Source organism: Choloepus didactylus, chromosome 4, assembly GCF_015220235.1.
Source record: "Choloepus didactylus isolate mChoDid1 chromosome 4, mChoDid1.pri, whole genome shotgun sequence".
Lineage (NCBI taxonomy): Eukaryota > Metazoa > Chordata > Mammalia > Pilosa > Megalonychidae > Choloepus > Choloepus didactylus.
In genome coordinates this window covers 11,251,391-11,269,946 of record NC_051310.1, presented here as the reverse complement: position 1 = coordinate 11,269,946, position 18,556 = coordinate 11,251,391, and the positions used below count along the sequence as shown (strand labels likewise).

Here is an 18,556-nt window from a genome sequence, read left to right as displayed (position 1 = left end):
GCGCCCGCCTGGGGAACCAGCCAGAGTTGAGTCCCGGGACCACCCCCTAAGCATCCCCGATCCCAGTGGCCTGCAAACGGGTTTTTCAAAACGAAAAGGGAAGAGCAAGACAGCAGGTCTGGTTGGTATTTCCCGGTTGTGCTCTTGGGAGGGACCTTGCAAAGTCGCCGTCACCCTGAGGACAGAGCACAGGACTGTGTCCCCAGCCCCTTCCGGCTCATGGGGGATCTCTGGGGGTCTCTGGGCCGTTCTTCGCTGGAAGGACAGCGAGGCACTTGGAGCAGCTATGTTCTGGCGTGGGCCGTGGGGTGGGCTACGAAGGGGGTCCCTGGGGTACAGCAGACAGTCCTTGCTGAATCTGTAGTTTGTAAAACATGGGTGGGGGGGGACTTGGGTTGTCTTGGGGTCCCCCCCCACCCCGGCCCTTGGTGCTGGCCAGTGATGCTGCTTCTCTCCCGCTCCAGCTGCCGCGACCCTACGGCCGCCCCCGACGCTGGCTGCAGGTAGAGCTGCGGGTGGGGGAGTGGGGGGCTTGTTTGCAGTGGTGTTGGGGGGCAGGGTGGGGTGAGGTGTGTTCTGAGTGCTGTGGTGCCCTGTCTGCTCTGCCCCCTCTCCCCGCTTCCCCACACCCCCTGTGCCCTGTGGGACTGACCAGCCACCCTGGGAGTCTCCTGGCCATCCACCCTCTCTGAGCCTGCATTCGTTTCCCGCTTTGCAAAATAAAAGCCAAGAGTCAGGAAATGCCTGCCTTGGGCTGGTGCTCCCCGGAAAGCCCTTTCTCATGCCCCTCCCACCTGATCCCACCTGGGGCGAGTCGTGCCCCCCATGGCAGGTGGGAGACCCGCGGCCCTGGGTGGGAGAAGGAGTTGGCCAAGCCCCCAGGTAGCAGAGACTGGCGGAGCCTCCCCGACTGAACCCCCGGTGGGACACGGGCCCAGGTCCTCGCACGAGGTCTCTGGGACCCAAGCCTGCTGGGTGTGGGGTGGGGGCTCGTGGGGACTGTGCAGTCTTGGAGGGGGTGAGCTGCTGCTGGGTGATCCCCCACAAGCTGCCTTCTCCGCCCCTTTCCTCCAGTCCCGGGGACGCCCGGCTCAGGGCACCTGGATGGGGTTACCTCCTGGGGCCTCCCCGCACCCCTGCGCCAGCCCCTTGCCCACCTGAGCCAGGCTGCGCCTTTCTAACAAAGCACCTGCCCAGTCACCTGTTCCTAGCTGCCTCCCTCCACCTGCTGCTTCTGAAGCCCCCAGTCTGAGGATGGCACTCTGGTCCATCACCCACCAGGCCCCCCACCTCCGGCTTTTTCCTCTGGAGACGTCAGACTCGGGGTGGTTTCACGGGCACCGTTGTCTGAGTGGCACTAACACTTACCTGCACCTGCTGTGTGCCGGGCCCCGTGGGAACCCTTTCAGAGGTTAACAAGCCTGGGAGGTGGGCACCTTCACCCCCATTTTACTGATGAGGAAACTGGCTCCAGCCTGTGCTCTCCGCAGCTGTGAGTGAGCCCTGCCCGCACCTGGGAGACCTTCTGCCAGCCCCGCCCCTCCTCGTCCTTCAGGACTCAGTTTCCCCCAAAGCTCTGGCCCTCTGGGCTAGGCCTCATGCCTTTGTCCAGCTCTGTGGACGCAGTATCAGCACTGTAACAACTTGGCTCATGTCCGCCGTGGCCGGGCAGCGTCCCCAGCCCAGCTCCGAGCCCAGGGCCTGGCCCACGGTCGAATCTCCATACTTGCTTAACCCAGTGGTTTCTGCTGGGGGCTTTCCTCACATTTGGCTGTGCCTAGAGGCCTTTTTGGCTGTCACAGCTGGGGGTGGGGGTGCTACGGGCATCTAGAGGGTGGAGACCAGGGATGCTGGGAAACGGCCCACGGGCGCCCGGCAGCTCCCCCCCGTTCCCCATCCCGCCAGGAGGACCCAGCCCCTCAAGGCCCCGGTGCCGAGGCTGTGATGCCCTGGCTTAAGCAGACCCCGGGAGCCAAGGCCCCCACCCCACACAGCTCCTGGCAGAGCTGGGCGAGTCGGGACCCCAGCCCACTCTGTCCCTTGCCACCCTCTTTTCCTCGTCCTGGCACCAAAGGTGCAGCCCCATCTCTCGAGGGCCGGGGCCTGGCCGCAGGTGTCTGCCCTTCCCCCAGTTAGAGGAGCCCCTCCTGCGTGTGTTCCTGTACTGCTAACAACGGTGATAACAGGTGTTTTGTAGGACTGTGCGAGCTGCGGACTGCTCTGCGTCCACCGGCTTACCTCCTCTTGTTGACAGCTCTGTGAGGTGTTTTCTAACCCTTCCTGTTTTGCAGAAGAGGAAACTGAGGGATGTTCTGTGGATTCCCAAAGCCACGTGGACGCGAGGGTCTAAATCTTTCCTTCTACTCGGGAGGAGGGGCCCTCAGGCAGGGTTTGGGGGGTTGTGACACGGCAGTGGGGTTTGGCCCTGTCCGTTCGTGGACTCAGCTGCCGAGGTCGTGGGGGGGTGGCTGGGGTGGTGTGCACCGTGGGCAGAGCCGGCGGCAGGCGAGGAGCCGCGCCCCACTGCTCACAGCTGCCCCTACGCCAGAGGGGGCCAGCGTCACACACCCCCTGCCCCCAGCAGCCCCCAGCCGTGACTGACAGACACGTGGATACTCACGGCTGCCCACCTGCCTTCAGTGGAGCGTGTCTGTGCTGCTGTGGACACTCCAGAGCTCCTCGCTTGGCTCCTGCCCCTGTCCCCCCCTCCCCGTCTCCTGACAGCCTCCTCTGCTGCCCGGGGCATCCGAATCCCTGTCCCGGCTCCTGGGGAGCCCACCCAAGGCAGGGGGTGGCTGGCTCCAGGGGCTTTGTGTGGGTCAGGGTGGTTGGGCCCCCAGCCCGTCTGTGCCCCCAGCAGCCCCTGGAGCTCCTGGCATCCCTGGTGGGAGAATGGTGCCCCCAAAATGAGACAGTGCAGCCCTCAGCTTCCAGACAGGCCCCCTCTCCCCAGGTCGGGCGTCCTGCAGACCACAAGCTGGGATCACAGGCGCAGCTGCCCCCCACCCCCAGAGAAACCCTGTGGAACTGTGGGAGATGAGGGGGAAGCAGGGCAGCTCTGGAGGGCAGGGACGTGTTTCCCCAGGCCTTGGAGGGCCCTGGTGCTCGTGGGGAGCACTGTCCTGGTGAATCCGAGCCGGTGCAAGTGCTGCAAGTGGCAGGTGCAGAGCTGTGCTCGGGACCCACGGAGAGACCCCTGCCCAGGCCCCAGGGTGACTGAGCCAGCGTGCGAGCGGGCAGTGAGAGTGTTCCCTCAACTGTCTGTCCTCAGTAACGGGGCCATGCCTGGGCCAGGGGCCGGCCTCACCCTGGGTCCTGAGGGCCACTGGCTGCTCTGCCCGGCCCCCTCCACCCGGCACACCTGCGACTGGGCCTGGAACGAGGCCGTCTCCGCTGCTGCCCTGGTGGGCTCCCCTTGCTCCCGGGCCGCCTCCTTGCTCCTGACGAGCCGACCAAGGCCCGGGGCCCAGGGCTCCCCCTCTGCTCCCTGCCGCCTGACAGTGGGGCGTGTGGCCTGTGAACCTGCATCGAAGCCCTCGGGGTCTGGCCCGTCTCGGGAGAGACACACACAGGGCAGGGGGTGTTGCCAGGCCCCGAGAACCGTCCCCGAGATCTGTGGAGACCCCTCGGGGCTGCATGGGGACCCTGCCAGGAAGCCCCTTGGGGGAGAACTGAGCTGGGGGAGTGCTGGCCTCAGGGCCCAGGGGCACCCACCCGGCCTCCCGGGCCCCGGGAACCAGGGTGCGTGCTGGGGGTGAAGCGAAGGCAGCTGGACGGGTCACGGGGGACAGCAGGGCTGGGGCTGGGGGCGGGGCCCCCACAGCGAGTGGCTGAACTTGGGCCTTGGCGGGCGGGGGCCACGGGCAGTGGGGGCCATGGGGCAGTGGCTGCTCAGACCTGCGGCAGCCCCTGCGGAGGAGGCCACTGCCCCCTTGGAAACTGATGGCCGGCGCGAGAGCTTGGAGTGGAACCAACCAGCACGTTCTGCTGAGGACCCCTCTGCACCCCTCCTCGGCTGCACCCTAGAGCTCGGCCGAAGGGGCTAAGGGCCAAGGCACCACAGGGTCCCACCTCCCACCAGCCAAGGCCCTGCTGCTTTGGGGCTCCCGAGAACCCCCAGGGGAAGGGTGGGGCCCTGGAGGATGGTTTTGGGCAGTGCCCCTCACTGCGGCTGGTGTCCCGGGGCCCACTTGGAGCCGAGCACCCGCATGTAGCCGTCAGCTGCCGCGGAGGCCGCCGGGGAAGGAAGAGGCCCGGCAGGGCCCCTGAGGCTGGGCTTCCCCCACTGAGCTGCCCACCCTCCCGGCTCCCTCAGAGGCAGGTGTTAAGGCCCCAGGTTACAGTTTGGGGACACAGGGCCTTTCTCAGAGCTGGAAAGTATCACCCGGGGTTGGAGCCCCAGCTCTGTGGTGAGGGGCCCGCCCCTCTGTGTACTCCAAGGGCTGGGGGGCTGAGGGCTGAGTCCAGAGTCTTGGGGTGACCACCTCTGGGAGGCCCTGCCCTGATGCCCCCACACAGCTCAGCTGGAGCTTGGGACCTGGTGGTCTGACAGGTGTCCTCACTCTGGCTGCCGGGTGCTGCCCCCTGCCTGGGCTGGGGGCCCCCGACGCAGGCCCACGGTGGGGGCTCTTTATTTGCTTCTCCAGTGAACACGCACTGCAGCAAACAGTGACGTGGGAGAAAGCACTGTGGGAGCAGAAAGAGGGGGTGAGCAGGGCGCGGAAGGGGTGTCCCTGCACCACAGCCACCCCTCAAATGGAGGAGCCCTGTCTCCCCATGTCCCGTCCCTGCCTCCCCCTCTGTGTGCCCCAGGCTTCATCCCTGTGGCCCCCAGTGCATCTCCTCGGGAAGGGGTTTGGCAATGCCAGGGCATTCCTGCTGCTGAGGGGCCTCATGCAGCTTTGCTGAGACCCAGAGAGGGCAGGAGCCGACCTCAGGCAGCGGGGATGCCCAGAGAGGGCAGGAGCCGACCTCAGGCAGCGGGGAGGCCCAGAGAGGGCAGGAGCCGACCTCAGGCAGCGGGGTGGCCCAGAGAGGGCAGGAGCCGACCTCAGGCAGCGGGGTGGCCCAGAGAGGGCAGGAGCCGACCTCAGGCAGCGGGGTGGCCCAGAGAGGGCAGGAGCCGACCTCAGGCAGCGGGGTGGCCCAGAGAGGGCAGGAGCCGACCTCAGGCAGCGGGGAGGCCTGGGTTGTTTGCAGGGCTGGGCCCATGTGATCTGTTCTCTTCAGTTTTTCTTTTTAGCTTCTTAGCCTGGTAACACGTGTGCACCTTAAATTCCCCCTTTCGCTCCCCTGAAGTGTCCAATCCGGTGGCGTTGAAGCCATGCGCCGGGTCGCGCTCCCGTCACCCCCGCCCATTACAGAAACTCTCCTGCGACCCCACACAGAAACGGGCACCAGGAAGCAACAACTCCCCGTCCCTGCTGCCCCCCAGCCCCTGGGAACCACCCGTCTACTTTCCGTCTTTGTGAGTTTGTTCTGGATAGTTCATACATGTGGAATCATACAATATTTGTCTTTCCCAAGTGACTTTCTTCACTCGGTGTAACGTCGCGGTTCGTCCACGCTGTCGTGTGTGTCAGAACTCTCTTCCCGTGGCTGAGTAATGTTCGCTTGCACATCCCCACGTTGCCCCTGTCCGTCCGCCTGGTTGTCCCCCTCTGGTGAACGTGGGTGATGCTTTTGGACATACCCGCTTCCCTCAGCGTTGGGGATCTGGGACGTCCTGTCCCGGCTCCGAGCAGGCGAGGGTCCCCAATGCGTCTCGAGGGGCCCCTCCAGGGAGACACCGGGGCAGGTGCCGGGCCAGGGAACGCGGGTCCCCAACATGCTGTAGCCAGCACCTCCTGAGCAGCGTGCAGGGGGGCAGTTCCTCTCCCGCCAACCCCCAGTGAGGAAAATCCAGGGATTTCGTTCTGCGAGGGCACCACGAGGCGATACCAGGATTTAATTTGGGCCTTAGTGCAGTAATGTCTCATTTGGACGGTTGTTAGGCGCGTTCCCGGCTGATGAGACTGTGCACCTTCCTGCCTGGCACTGGGGCCTCAGGGACATGCAGATGCCCACGGGGAGCCCAGACGCAGGGCAGGGGTCACACGCTGCCAATCACACCCCCCTGCCCCATCTGCGCACCCTCCTCCTGAGGGGTTGTTATTCTGGGGGGTGATGGGGCGACGACAAGGCGGCCAGTGTTTCCGGCAGGAGCGCGAGCCGAGCCCGGTGGGGCCCTGTGCCCATGAGGGGCAGGTGCACACGCACTGGCCGCGCTCGGGGTAGACACTAGGTGTGGACGGTTTGGCAGCTCCCAGAGACCCAGCTATGAACATCACTTGATTTGGACTTTTGCCTTTGAGCGGAGCCCAGTGACCTCCTGTTTCGGTCGCGAGGCTGCCGACATGCAGATGTGCCAGAAACAGGTTGGCTTTTAACAGTGGAAATTTATCAGCTGCAGATGTACAGTTCTGAGGCTGTGAAAATGTCCAAATCAAGGCATCATCGGGGTGACACTTTCTCCCGGCCACCCTGGGCTCCTCTGCCACATGGCCGGGCACGTGCGGCATCCACGGGACTCTTCCTTCTCTTCTGGGTTTCCTTGCTTTCAGCTTCTTGCTTCCCTGCCTCCGACACCCCCTCCCCCATCTGAATTTCATTCTCTTATATGAAGATAAAGTTCCCTAGTAAGAGGGTTAGGACCCACCTGGAATGAGGCTGGTCACAGCTGGAGATCCTAATCACCAAAAGACCCTGCTTACCGTGGGTCCACACCCCCAGGAATGGATTAACTTTTAAGAACAGACTTTTCTGGGGTCCTTATAGCTTCAAACCATCACCGCTCCTTAGGGGAGAAGAGCTGGGAGGTGGGGGTGCTCTGATTGGTGGGGGGGTCCTGCAATGGGCCTGGGGTGCAGTCCTGTGGCCGGGCCCCCCTGAGTGTGCCTGGGGCAGGGCTTGCCCCTTCACCTGGCCCCAGGCTGGGTCAGAGGACGAACCACTGATGCCTCTGCTCAGCCCAGGCCCGGTCCCCCGGGGGAGTAGGGTCTCTTTACAGTCAAGGATCAGGGGGCCCTGCCCGAGGTCCCCCGGTGGGACTCCCCCTGCTCTGCCCGTCTCTCTGGGGCCATGCGAAGCTGCCACCTCTCTCCTCTCTGTGACCTTGGCTTTCCCCTGTGACCTTGACTCGCATCCAGGTCTGCTGCTCAGCGCCGTCCTCTGAGGCCGTGGGAACAGCTCCTCTCTCGCCTGGCGGTGTCGGGTGCCGCGGATGGCGGCCGTCCCTCTCGGCCAGTGGAGGTCTCGGTGGTCTTCATCCGGGGGTCTGCCCAGCCCTCTGCTCCGGGGGTCTCTCCGGCTGCCTGCATGTGGGGCTGGGGCTGTTCTCACGCCGACTCCTGTGTGCCGGGCTGGGCCGAGGCCCGTGAGGGCCCACAGTGCCGGGGTCTGACCCGGGAGAACAGGACGGCACGGGAGCTGGGAGAGCCCGGCCCCGTGAGAAGCGGCTACCTGGGTCCAGGCCGGCCGAGGGGGCTGCTGAGTGGAGGACGGACAGACCCCAGACGCGGCTGGTGGACAGCCCTCGCTTGCCCAGCTCTCCCCCCGTCCCCTCCATGAGTGGTTTGGGTGAGTCGAGCTGCCGCTTTGGGATCTTCCTGCTGAATTTTATCTGCCTGATGGTTTCTCTTCAGTTCCTTTGGAGTAGAAAGGGGGTTGGGGCCAGAGACGCTGCCACAGAGCCTCAGGATGCACAGGGCTGAGGGCCGTGCCTTCTGCTTGGCTGCACCCGGCGGCCACTGGCAGGGCCGGCGTCACCGAGGCGTTCCACCGGGAGCCCACCCTCCTCTTCCTCTCGGCCCAGCCCCCAGCCCCAGCTTCTTAGGGGGCTTGCTTTGCTCTCAGGGAAGCCACCTAATGCCCAGTGTGTGTCCTTTCATTCGTTCATTCATTCATTCATTCTCCCAGTCAGCATTCCCTGAACACGAGTCATGAGCCCAGTTGATTCTGGTTCCTGTGGAAACTGAGGGGTCAGGACCCAGGGCCCACCTGTGGGAGCTCCCTGTCAGATGACCACGGCTAATGGGTGACCTGAGCCAAGGCCCAGTGACAAGGCTCATCCTGTGAGGAGCCTTTGAGCCCCGGAGACGGGCCCGGAGCCTGCTTGTGGAGGCGGGAGGCGTTTGCCGTGCATACCGAGGCTCCTGGGCGGGAGGGGGCCTTCCCCAGGCCGGGTGAGGGGGTGCAGGGCGCCCAGGAACACGCGTGCAGCGCGGCTGGAGCCGAGGAGCCGGGGCTGGGTGGTGAGAGGGAGCCCTGCGTTCACTCACACCTTCACTCATTCATTCATTGGTCTTGTTTATTCACTGTCCACAAATGCTTGCAAGGGCTCCAGCGCTGAGCAGGAGACAGTGCCATGTCAGGCAGTGATGTGCTAAGAGGACAGAGGAGCAGGATGAGGGGCGGAGGGTGAGTGGGCAGGAGGCTGTTTCGGAGACAGAGTTCTTTCTGGAAGCCTCCGAGGAGGTGATTTCAGCAGAGACCAGCTGCCGGTCAGGAGGGTCCGGGCCGAGAGAGTGGCTGTCCCGGGTCCTCCTCGGCCTTGCTCCTGCCTCTGACCTGCTCTCTCCCTCTTTCCCCTGCAGCAGGCAGGCCCTGGAGAGTTCCGGACGCTGCGGAAGGGCTTCTCACCCTACCACTCGGAGTCCCAGCTCGCGTCCCTGCCGCCCTCCTACCAGGACACCCTGCAGAATGTGAGTGCCCCTGCCCCGAGGGACCCTGTTCTGGTTTGCTAATGCTGCTGGAACACAAAACACTAGAAATGGATTGGCTTTTGTAAAAGGGGGTTTATTTGGTTACAAAGTTATGATCTTAAGTCCGTAAAGTGTCCAAGGTAAGGCATCAGTAATCGGGTACCTTCACTGGAGAAAGGCTGTCAGCATTCAGGAACCTCTGTTAGCTGGGAAGGCACGTGGCTGGCGTCTGCTTGCTCCCAGGTTGCATTTCGAAATGGTGTTCTCCAAAATGTCAGCATCAGCTTCCAATGGCCGTCTTCAAAATGTCTGTCTCTGCTCCAGCTCCCTATGAGCTCCTTCTGTCTGAGCTTTTATAGAGCTCCAGTGAACTAATCAAGGCCCACGCTGAATGGGCAGGGCCACACCTCCATGGAAACGATACAGAGTCATCACCCACAGTTGGGTGGGTCACATCTCCATGGACACAATCTGATCCAAAGATTCTAACTTAACACAAATACGTCTGCCCTCACTGGATTGCATTACAGAATATGTTTTTTTGTGGGGGACATAATATATACAAATCGGCACAGACCCCAACCGTTGACCCAGTGTCTCTGAGACTGTTGTTCCATCTTCCAGATGGGAGAAGGGTGGCTCAGACAGACTGGTGGCCATCCCGGGGCACACGGACGGCCTGCAGCTGAGCCAGGACCGGACATCACCCTCTGCCTGAGCTCCATTTCCTCTTCAGGCGGGGGCTCCCCAGCCAGCAGGGGCCCCTCCCCACCGTCCTCCCTCCCCCTCCCTGGAAGGGGCCTTGGACTCCCGACTCCCAGAGCCCTGTAAGGGCCCAGTGTGGCGGTTAGAGGTGAAGGGCCGGTGCAGGGCAGGGTTCCCTGCAGGCAACTCGTTAGCCTGTGTCCGTCCCTCCTTGGGCACGGCAGGGAGAAGACGCTGGCCGGCTCTGGAGCTTGGGCTGGAGGTTATGGTGTGTGTGTGTGTGGTGGGGAGGTCACCGCCCCGGGCTTTGTCACGGAGGGTGGCCCAGGAGGTGACGCTTGTGGTGTGCTCTTCAGAACCAACTGGAGGGCCTCTGAGGTATCTGCGTGCTTGCCCAGAGTGCTGGGCGGAGGACTCCAGGCTTGGGGATGGCGCCCTGTGGGCCTGTGTGTCCACTGGCCCTGTGTCGTGACAGAGATGGGGTTGAGGAGCAGGCGGGGGCCAGGCCTGGCCCCTCTGCCACTGCTGTGCCGAGTGGCCTTGGGCCAGCTTGGCTCCCAGGTCCTGTGGGGACGTGGGGGTCCCCCGCAGGCGCAGGTGTGCGCTCTCCTGAGCACACCTGGTCAGCACTGCCTGCTGCCCGGAGGGTTTTCGGCAGAGCTCACATGGAGTGTATCAGGGTGGCAGGTGGGCCTAGAACTGCTGCTCCTCAGCCCCTGGGGACGGCCTCAGGGCCTCAGGGCCGGCAGAGAGGGCTGGGCCACCCCACCAGCCCAGCTCCTGCTCTTTCTCTTCTGTGGCCCTTCCGCCTTCCTGAGGAACGCACAACTGACGCCACCCAGGCAGCAAAGCCCTGCAGACTGCAGATAATCCAGATACTTATCCAGGAGCTGCGGCGGGCGAGGCTCTGAATGCCTCGGGAGGAAGGGCTTGGTGCGGCCCGTGAAACCGCCGAGGGGGTCGGTTCCTGGTTCGTTCCTCGCCCCAGCCCCGTGTCCGTTCCCCCTGCCTCCTAGCCGTGCGTGGGAGCAATGAGGGATAACGCCAGCTCATGCCCCCCGGGTGCCGGGCACTCAGACCTCTCGGTGCTCTGCAAACTGCCAAGTGCCCTGCACACCCGGTGGTGCCTCCTACGTGCCGGGTCTGCTGATGGGGGCGAGGGAGCTGAGCCAGGCCCCCCCAGGCCTCTCAGAGGCCTCAGTGGTGCTCAGAAAGTGCTGTCAGAGTAAGGGAAGGTTCTGGAAGGCTTCCTGGAGGAGGGCTTAGAGGGGCTTCCCTTGCCTCACTCCTTTCCTTCTCCCACCACCCTGCTCCCAAGCGGCCGTCCCCCACTGTGGACAGGGGGAAGCTGAGGCCCGGGGGTGGGGTTGATTGCAGGGTCCCACCGCGAGTGAGTGCTGCTTGGGCTGACGTGGGCCTGGAGGGAAGGGGCAGGGGGCTGCAGCGTAGGCTCCCTGGGGGAGGGTGGAGAGGAGTCGGGGTGTCTCACAGGAGGGGCTACCCCCAGGGCTGCTGAGGTGGCAGGAGAGGGAGCCGAGGCCCAGAGGCCAGGCCTTTGGAGGGTCCTCAGGGCACCGAGCCCTTGCTGGGCCCTGGAGAGCCCGAGTCCAGCTCTCAGCCTCCGAGAGACTGAGGTGCGTGTGAAGCCCTCTGTATTCAGACCTCCTGAGCAAGACAGTGGTCACCTGTGGGCCATCGGGGTCCATGAGGGCAGATGTTCCTGAGGTCAGAGGTCCAGAGGCAAAACAGGTGCGTCTGTGGGGTGGGCACCCTCTGCCCCTGCCCAGCCACCTGCCGAGCGTGGGCCGAGCCCAGATCTCAGTGTGGGTGCAAGTTGGGGTGCAAGGTGGCTTGAGCTTGAGGGGAGGGGGGACCCAGGCTTTGTACAGGCCATGGGGGGACACTGGGCTCCCCACCTGTTTTATTTTTATTTTTTGGTTAGTTGACTATTTTTTTAAGTGTACAATTCAGTGGCTGGTTGCATATCCACAGTCATGCCGTCGTCACATTAGAACACGTTCCTCACTCCCAAAACAAACTCCACACCCTTCAGCTGTCACTCCCCACGTGCCCCCTGCCCCCGGCAGCCATGTGTCTGCTTTCTGTCTTGATGGATGTGCCTCTTTGTGGTGTTTCGTAGAAGCAGAGTCATGCTGTGTGGCCTTTTGTGCCCGGCGTCCCTGCTGTAGCGCAGAGCAGACCTGCGTTTCTTCTTCTTGGCCAGGAGAGATCCCGTGGCAGGGATGTACCAAGTTTTGGTGGTTCCCGCCCTGGTTGTGGGGCGTTTGGGTGGTTTGTGGTTTCCACCCTGGGGCTGTCGGAACCCTGCTGCCGCGATGGCGCCTGAACGGGTTTTTGTGTGCGTGCGTGTTTGCGGTTCTCCTTGTCTCCCCGCTTCTGGTAGCTGCTCTGGTGTCCACAGACCTGGGCTCGCGCCCCACCACGTGGTTTTCCAGCCAGCCCTGGGCAGGCCATTCTCTCGGCCTCACTCCCTGCACCTGTAAAGTGGGGGTGCCTGATGCACCCCAGGGGTGCAGGGTGGGACTGTTGCAGGATCCCACAGCCTGGTTCCCACTGGTGCCACCTCCTGCCCTGAGAGGTGGGACAGGTGCGGGCCGGGGCTGCCCTCCTGCCTTTACTCCCCCTGGGCTCGTGCCCCAGACGGGGGGTGGCCTCACAAAGTCGCTGGTGCGGATGGGGACACTGAGGCCAGAGGAGCCGGGGACCAGCCGGGGTGCCGGGAGGGCTGTGGGCTCCCCAGGGAAGGTTCCGGGAGGGCCGCTGACCGTCCGCTGACCGTCTGCTGACCGTCCGCCTGTGGCTCTCGCCCCCTTCTGGCCGGGGCAGGGGGGTCTGGCCTCTAGGCTCACAGCCCCGCCCCGCTCCAGCAGTTGCCCCATCAGCCCGGGGAACCCTCGGCTTCCAGCCCCTCTGCCCGGCACTGGGAGTCACTCGGGTTGGCTCCGGGCAGCGTCTCCGGGGTGTGTGCTCCCTGGGACGTGGGGACCGCATCCGCGTCCTGGGGCAGCTGTAACCAAGTCCCACCTGCCAGGGGGCCAGGCAGAGCAGCAGTTCCTTGTCTTGCGGTTTGGAATCACGGCGTCAGCTGGTGCGGGCGGCGGTCCTCGGTGCCCCTTGGCTGTGGCTGCGTCATCCCAGCCTCTGCCTCTGCCGGCACTCGCCCCCACTGTGTGTCTCCGTGCCTACGTTCCCCTCCTCCAGCACAACCCCATCTTATCTGCAAAGACCCCATTTCCAAGTAGGGTCCCATCCACAGGTTCCAGGTGGACGTGGATTTCGGGGGGACATGATTCCACCCGCCTGGGGTCCGTTTCTGTTGTCCACTTGAGGAAACTGAGGCTTCGAGCGGGGATAGACCAACTCACATCCAGCTGCACCCCAGCCACTTCCTGAGTCGGGGCCCCCCTGGTGGTAGACCCTGGGCAGAACCTGCTGTACACCCCCTGGGTGGGCAGCCCCCTTCTCGCCATTCCTGAGGCGGGCTGAGAAGGGACCGGGGGCTTGGGAGTCCAGCCCTTCCACCTCCCGGGGCCTGACCTTTGCTCGTCTCCCGTCCTCCCTGAGCTGCACCTGCTTCTTCTGCAGAACAGGTGACGGCCCCTCCGCGTGGGCTGCCGGGGAGTGGGCCCCAGTAAGGCCCCCCTGTCCTCGCGGGAGCCACTTAATCTGGGGAGGGGTGGGCCAGATGGGGTTGGGGGCTCCTCATGGGACCTGGGCCCCCAGGAGCTCTGAGGAGCCCCCAGCTCCCACCCCCTCTGCCCTCCCCGCCCCCTGGCCTGGGTCACACAGGTGCCCGGAATCCAGGGTACCATGTGCGGCTCCTCCCCACAGGGCCCGGCCTGCACCGAGCTGTCCTCGCCCCCCCCCACCAGCTACGGCCCCACAGGACAGAAGCCCGAGGCCGTCGTGCACGCCATGAAGGTGGGTCCCAGCCCGTCCTGTCCCAGCCCGCCTGGCCCGGGTAGGGGCTGCAGGACGTCTGGCCTGCGTTTGTCCTCTCCGAGCCCAGAGGACAGTCAGCCCTGCGGGGGGATTCACAGGGCAGGTGGCAGCAGCAAGGGGGTTGCCAGTCTGCTATCCCTGAGCTGCTGCAGCTTGGGAAACTGAGGCCCAGGGTGGGCAGGCACCTCCCAAGCCTGAGGATTAGGAGCAGGGCTGGGCTAGACCTAAGCTCAGGTCGCCAGGCCCAGCCCCACCTCTGGGCCCAGGTGCAGGCAGGTGGGGGGTCTGGGTGGGTGGGGTCTGGGAGGAGGGCTCACTTGCTCTCTCACACTTGCTCGCTCTCTGTCTCTCTCCCTGACGTCCTGCACGCCAGGCGGCACTCCTTCTACTCCTTCCACTTCTGTCCCTTGTGCACAGATGCCTGCAGACTTGTTGGTCTGGGCACAAATCCACACGCACCCTGGCCTGGAAGTCCCTGCACATGTCACACAGACACAGCACACAGTTGCACATGGGCCGCAGTGATGCAAAAACACACAGTCACGTGCACAAGTGGGTGTTGTCTGCACGGAGCACCAGGGACCTGCCCGAGGGATGCCCCTGCCCGTTTAGTTCCTGGCTGTGGGGTGGGGTGCTGCCCCCTGTGTGGTGTCCACAGCGTCCCTGGGATGAGTGTGGGCAGAGCACAGAAGTGTGGGGGGATGAACTGCCTCAGTTTCCCCCGCACCCTTGTCCCCAGGGCCCGGCGATGTGTGAGGGCAGCCCCCTGGCCTGGCACACACACTGCCTCTTTCTGCCAAGACACCCTGTGCTTCGGTTCCCAGGCTTGGGGGTTGGGCCCCGTGGCCAGCGGGCCGGCTGTGCCTGGGCCCTGCCCCATGGCCTCAACCCCTCACCCTAGACCTCCCTCCAGGTGCTGGAGGTGCACGAGAACCTGGACCGGCAGCTCCAGGACAGCTGCGAGGAGGACCTGAGCGAGAAGGAGAAGGCCATCGTCCGCGAGATGTGTAACGTGAGTGCTTTCTGGGGCTGCCTGGGGACCGCAGAGGAGTGTGGGGAGCTGAGTCCCAGGGTGGTCGCCACGCTCTGTGCTCTGGGTTGGGGAATCTGGCTCAGTGGCCTCTAGGGCTGGGAGAAGGGGCTGCACAGAGGCCCTGGCGCCCCAGCCTGGCATTATCCTTCCCCAGCCCCTCCTAGAGAGGGTGTCATGGAACAGGGCCCCTTGTCTCTGCAGCTCTGTCCCTCACCAGGAAGGCCCTGCCCAGGGTTCTAGACAGAGCCCGAGACCTCCCTGGCACCCACCTCTTGTCCTGGTCCCTGTGGGTCTGGCTACCTGGGCCTCCAGCTGTTGTTACCACCCCCCGGTGGTGTTCAGTGGTGGAGGAGGCGCCCAGGGCTAAGGGTGCAGGTGGAGATGTTCCGGAACCTCCCCCCCTGCAGCCCTGAAGCTGTGACCGCCTTTGCTTCTGGAAGCTGGGCTGCCTCTGGGTCGCCCAGAGAGCCTCTCGTCCCCACCCCGAGCCATCATTTGCCCCCTCTTTGGACCCTCACAGGAGCGAGCAGGAAGGGGGTGTTGCACAGACATGGGGTGGCCTGTGCTCCAAATGCCTCCCCTCCGACAGCTGCCCGCTGGGACCCCAGCCCGATTGGCAGCTGCAAGGCCAAGCCCACAGCAGCCACCTCCTCAGGATGGCAGGCGCGGCCATGGGATAGACCTGCAAAGACCTGGTCTGAGCACCCTGGGCCTCCTCGGCCTCAGTTTCCCTCCTGGCCCTGCGGCTCCGAAGCCCTGGGTGTCTTGGCAGAAAGAGGAGGCAGTGTGTATGCCAGGCCGGGGGGCTGCCCTCACACATCACCCCTCCCTCCCGCAGGTGGTCTGGAGGAAACTGGGAGACGCCGCCAGCTCCAAGCCCTCCATCCGGCAGCACCTGTCCGGGAACCAGTTCAAGGGGCCCTTGTAGGGCCGTTCCTCCTCTGCGGGCACAGACTGGCCCGGCTGTCCCGAGGGCATGTGCACAGGCCCCAGGCCTGGCCAGGGCCTCCGGCCGGACTGCCATTTCCTCTCTCTGTGGTGAACTGTACATAGGACACTGCCCACCGCTGAGGCTGGGCTCCGGGGACCACCACCCCGACGGCCAGGCCTCCACCCCCGCCTCTGGCACCAGCAACCGGGAAGAGGAGGAGCCAGCGGCTGGAGGGCAGCACCGGCGAGCTCGCTTTCTCCCGCTCACGGGGGGCTGAAGCTGCTTCAGGGACGCCAGGCCTGGGACCCTCAGTGATGGGCATCTCGTCAAGACCCCACCTCTGGTCCTGATGCGGGGGCGCCACTTCTCACCCTCCTGCCTGTGGCGGTGCCCATTTCCCTGGGCACTGGGCCCACCGGGTTGTGGATGGGGACATCCGGCCGTGCCATGGTGGGCTGGCGGCTGCCCCAAGGCCCTTCCTCTGACCCTCATCGCTAGGAGCCCAGTGTCCCTCTCCCCCAGGGGCAATGCCCAGCAGCCCTGACGCCAGCTGCTGCTTGTTTTTAGGGTCCAGGCCCTGGCACCACACACACCCTCACTCTGTGACGTTGCCCCCCCCCCATGCCCACGCCAGGCCGTGCCTGTCTTCTTGGGTCTGTGCTGCCCAGCCCGCGATGCCTCTCTCTGGGGTTTTTGTGACTGGCGGAAATGTAGGAAGGCCCTGTGGAGAGTCTGTGCCAAGCTCTCCGGATGGGCAGTGCTAGGCCCCACCAGGGCTCTCTCAGCCGTGGGCTTCTCCGGGGCCTGACTGCTCCCTGAGTCACTGTGCACAGAGCTGCAGGGGTCTCAGGTGACGAGTTCTGCCCTGCTTTGGAGGCATGAGCCTGACCTGGTTCTGGCTCCAGTTTGCTGTGTGACCTTCAGCAAGTCACTTAGCCTCTCTGGGCTTCCTGTGGAAAAGGTCTCAGAGGTTCCTATCCGTGCAGCTCACCGCTCCAGCTTCAGCGGCCTGTGTCCTAAGTGGGATGCGTTTCCCGGACAGGAGGGCAAGCTGGTGCCGCTGAGGCCCCCGCTACGCTCTGGCTGCCCTGCTGTCTCCAGGCGGGGGACAGTCGCCTCCCCTCTGAGCCTCAGTGTCCTCAGCTCTGGGGCAGCATAAATCCCTCGTTGCAGGGCTCTGGGCGCCAAGGTAGTGACCATGTAGAAAACTAAAGTGCCGTGAGTTTTTCCTATTTGTGTGTGAGGAAGCTGAGGCCCAGAGGGATAAGTTGATTTGGTGGCACGTTACGAATAGAACCTGGCCCTGTGGTGCCCAGCCAGGCCGTTTCCCTGCCATGGTCTGCACTGTTCTGACAGCCTGGGGCCTTCAGCCTTGTTCTCATGCCATCAGCTTCCTGGCTCTTCCAGTGGTGCTCAGTTCCAGGCAAAGGAAGCCCTTGAAAAGCCCAAAGTCGGGCTCGGACCCCAGGAGGTCTTGTTCGGGTGGGGCCCGGGCTGGGGGAGAGGAGACGGCTTCCTGCTGCACTTGCCAGCCGCATCGGGTTGTGGGTTCCAGGGAGAGGCTCCCAGCCTCCCACCCTCTTTCTCTTTCTGAGTTTGCTGTCTGGTCACCAGGGGTGTGCCCTTGAGGCTGGGTCTGGAACTTGGAGGGTCCTGCCTGGGTGGGCAGCTGGGCTGGGGAGCAGAGGCCCTTCTGGCTCTCAGAAGCCAAAGAACCACAGAGCAGCCCAAGGGGGTGTGGGTCCACTCTGGGTGGGGGCCAGGTCCGGGAGCCACTTTGTGTCATGTTTGGGACAGGTTGGCTTGGCCACCCCTGAAAATAAGCAATAAGTAAGGGCTCCTGGTACCTGCAGACTGGCCCAAGAAGAAACAGGCTTCTGAGGGGCCTCCCGGGCCTGGGGGACATGACTTTGTCCCCAAGGCTGGCCAGGGCTCAGGCAGAGCCTGCCCTGAGATGGGGTGGCTCGTGGGGGTGGGGCCGCGGACCCTCCTTTGCTCCCCGCAGGTGCTGCCTTCAAGAAAGCCAGCAGTGGCTCCCTAATTTCTCCTGCACCCCCTGGGACACTAGGCGGTAGCAGCCAGCCAAGAGCTGGGGTGGGAGTTCAGGCACGGCCTCACCATGGGGTGGGGGCGGTGCTGGGAGGCCGACGCTCAGGGGCCAGTCCTGGCTCTGCCACTACCAGGGAGAGGGCGCAGGGTGACGCTGGGTGGCGCCCGCCTTCTCTGAGCCTCAGCTCTGACAGCGCAGGGTGGGGGTGCTGAACTAGGTGTCCTTTCATAAAGGTCCCTCTCCGTTCCCAAGCCTCTGGTTCCAGAGCCTGGAGCCCTGTGCTCGTCATCCTTTGGCCTCAGTTCCCACTGTGACGGGTGTCACCCCCCAGCCCCACCCCAGGTGGCCGTGTCCATCCTGGAAGCGGAATCTGCTGAGCATATATTTTAGGGTGGCACATTTTTATCCAAAAGTTCTTAGCTATATGTGTTTAAAGAGAAAAAAGTGACCTTTCATTTTTTTTTCTTGAAACTTGAGGGGAAACAAAACATACTACTGATTTTTTTTTTTTTTTTTTTTTAAAGAAGCAAACTAAATGCATGGCTGCAGAGCGGTAGAGGTGTATATTTTTCATAACGTGGGAGAAGTATTTGTGCTGCTTTCTGGGAATGGCCGCCAGGCTGGCTGCCGTCCCGGGCCCTGGCGGCTGCGCTCTGTTTTCTGGAGAATGTGACCCTAGAGCCGGGGCCAAGCCTGCCCACTGCCCGGCTCTGCAGGGGCCTGGAGGCCCCTTAGCCTCTTCTGCCCATTTCTACCTTCCTTCCAACCACTTTGATTTGGGGAGAGAAAAAGAAATAGAACTTTTTGATAGTGTGGTAAAAACATTGATTTGAACTATTTTAGTAAAAGGAGTAAAAAGATTGTGATAGTGTATACTTTGCGCTAGATAAATAAAGGCCTCTTTGGACGCCTCCGTGGCAGGTGCTGTGCTTGTTTGGGTTGTGGGCCCCCTGGGACGGCCCCCGACAGCGAGCTCTGCTTCCTCGGGATGCCCGTGGAGACAGGGGAGGCTGCTCCCAGCCTCTGGCGCCACTTGCCTGGAGTGGGCGGCCCGACGAGCCGAGCCTTCTCTAGGACGTGCGCCTGTGCTGGGAGGGAATCAGCCTGTTCCTCCAAAGGAAACCCACGCAGGC

At 63.7% G+C, this 18,556-nt stretch overlaps 1 protein-coding gene across 1 annotated transcript in view; it reads left to right on the top strand.

Moving 5' to 3' along the window:
- CCDC85C (coiled-coil domain containing 85C) overlaps positions 1-18,336 on the top strand; it is a gene marked incomplete at its 5' end in the record, with an annotated part of 81,542 nt that extends 63,206 nt beyond the window's left edge. Inside the window, 4 exons of the mRNA XM_037835010.1 lie at positions 8,634-8,741; positions 13,299-13,388; positions 14,323-14,421; positions 15,281-18,336. Coding sequence (XP_037690938.1) covers positions 8,634-8,741; positions 13,299-13,388; positions 14,323-14,421; positions 15,281-15,370 — 387 coding nt within the window. The remainder of the gene's footprint in view (positions 1-8,633; positions 8,742-13,298; positions 13,389-14,322; positions 14,422-15,280) is intronic.
- Positions 18,337-18,556: the final 220 nt, after the last annotated feature.